This window comes from Capsicum annuum, unplaced genomic scaffold (assembly GCF_002878395.1).
Source record: "Capsicum annuum cultivar UCD-10X-F1 unplaced genomic scaffold, UCD10Xv1.1 ctg995, whole genome shotgun sequence".
In the NCBI taxonomy this organism is placed as follows: Eukaryota; Viridiplantae; Streptophyta; class Magnoliopsida; order Solanales; family Solanaceae; genus Capsicum; species Capsicum annuum.
Window position 1 is genome coordinate 2938897 of NW_025896043.1, and position 1960 is coordinate 2940856.

The following is a 1960-nucleotide window of genomic DNA, read 5'->3' on the forward strand; positions in this document are numbered from 1 at the left end:
ATGGATCCTAGTCTGATTAACACAAATACTTCTTCTGAGTCAGTTACCACCTTTTCTGTGGCAATGGACATGAGTGTCTCGATAGGAAGGGAAATAACCCCAGAGCTCATTGCCGGTTTGGAGCAACAAACTGCCGAGCTAAGGCTCATGGTGATGCAAAGAAAAACACCTTATTAGACTCCTCCAAATATGACTCTGCCTCCTGATGCTCGACAAAAGGGATCTATGCTTCTAACGTCAGAAGAAGTTGATCAGAAAGGTCATTTTGCTTATGTTTCTCAGAATGCACTTTTGTGTACACATTTGATCGTCCAAAGGTTCAGAACACACCCTTGCCACACTGTGCTCCACCAGTGTACACCTATGCTACCACCCCACCGGTAACACAAACTCAAGGGTTATACCACATAGATGCTAATCATTATGTTAAAATGGAGAATGATCTAAGAATGTACACTGATGATACAGTGAATAGAAAGCTCAAGGACTTAGAAGATGCAATAAGGAGTCTTCGGGGGCTTGGGAATAACCAAAGTGTGAGGTATGAAGATTTGTGTGCATTTCCCGAGATTGAGTTGCCTCCTGGTTATAAGATCCCAAAGTTTGAAAAATTTGATGGGTTCGAAAATTCTTTCTTTCACTTGAAAACTTATTGTGAAAAGTTAATTGGTGTGGGCAAGAATGAAGGAATACGGGTCAAACTATTTAGTCAAAGTTTGAGTGGAAAGGCTCTAAAATGTTATGCCAAGTAAGATGTGACTAATTGGCGCACTTAGGATGACCTGGCAAATGCTTTTGTGGATCACTACAAGTTTCATGTCGACATTATTCCTGATAGAATCTCTATCACAAAGCTAAGACAGAGGTCAAATGAGAATTTTTATGAATATTCCATACACTGGAGAGAAAAAGCGACTAGGGTACATCCCCCAATGGAAGAAACTGAGATGATCAGTTACTTCATCCATGCACTAAATCTCGAATATTTTGACCGCATGATAACAATGGCTGGAAAAACATTTATTGAAATTGTCAAGACTTGAGAAATGATTGAAGATGGCCTCAAGAGAGGAAGGATAATAAATTTGATAGAGCTGCAGTCCACTCACAAAGGCTTCCAGACTGTCTCTTTCGAAAATGGAAAGGAAAAAGAGAAGGAAGTAATGGGAGTAATGACTCAAGAAAATTCTTCCAATTACAAGAAGCCTCCTCGATATCAACCAAATACTTGACATGCTCACTATCGGTCTTCAATGCACAAGAGACATATCATGCTCAAGCTCCACCACAAAACTATTAAAATAATGCTCCTCGTGCCAATCCTAAAAGAAAACCTCCCAGAATGTTCACGCCGCTAGCAGAATCTCTTACTCAGCTTTTTGAAAGGTTGAAAGACGCAAAACTACTTCATCTGGTGAAAGCAAAGCCTGTGAACACCTCTGCTAATTGGTATGGTCCAAACAAACGATGTTCTTACCACTCTGGAGCTGTTAGAAATGATACAGAAAAATTTATCACTCTTAAGCACAAAATTCAAGATTTCATTGACAACAAGGTGATAACTCTTAAAGAAGCTCCAGCTATTGTTAACAACAATCCATTGCCCAATCACAAGAAGTAGTCGTTGACACCATCAAGCAAAAGGCGTACTTTTGGCGTCCTTCTATCCTGCATTTGGAAGTTATTGTTTTCTTTTCTTGTAATCGTACTTACTCATTTCATTTCCTTGTAATTGTATCCAGTTTCTTTATTTCCTTGTAATCACACTTTATGATTTGATTTCCTTGTAATTGCACCCTTTTAGCTGTAATGAAATATGTTTGATTAAATTTCTCTTGTGGAATATGTGGGCGGCCTATATTGGCTTCGGTCACATTATCAAAAGTATCAAATATCCCTTTTATTTGTATGAACTATGTTTGACCAGAATTCCTAAGAAAGGGATACGTAGGCGGCCTAT

The 1960-nt window shown here is 38.9% G+C and overlaps 1 protein-coding gene across 1 annotated transcript; it reads left to right on the top strand.

Annotated features, from left to right (window-relative positions):
• LOC124895764 lies at window positions 1-1043 on the top strand. Its single transcript, XM_047406193.1, has 3 exons — window positions 1-150; window positions 318-695; window positions 777-1043. The coding sequence occupies exons 1-3, from the start codon at window positions 1-3 to the stop codon at window positions 1041-1043; spliced, it is 795 nt and encodes a 264-aa protein (XP_047262149.1).
• The last annotated feature ends 917 nt before the right edge of the window (window positions 1044-1960 follow it).

What these genes read in the sequence shown, in the direction of transcription:
- LOC124895764 (XM_047406193.1), top strand. Translation starts at nt 1, where the DNA reads ATGGATCCTAGTCTGATTAACACAAATACTTCTTCTGAGTCAGTTACC. An exon ending in CTGCCGAGCTAAGGCTCATG is followed by an intron (nt 151 to 317) that starts GTGATGCAAAGA and finishes GATCGTCCAAAG; the next exon opens with GTTCAGAACACACCCTTGCC. An exon ending in GCAAGAATGAAGGAATACGG is followed by an intron (nt 696 to 776) that starts GTCAAACTATTT and finishes TGGCGCACTTAG; the next exon opens with GATGACCTGGCAAATGCTTT.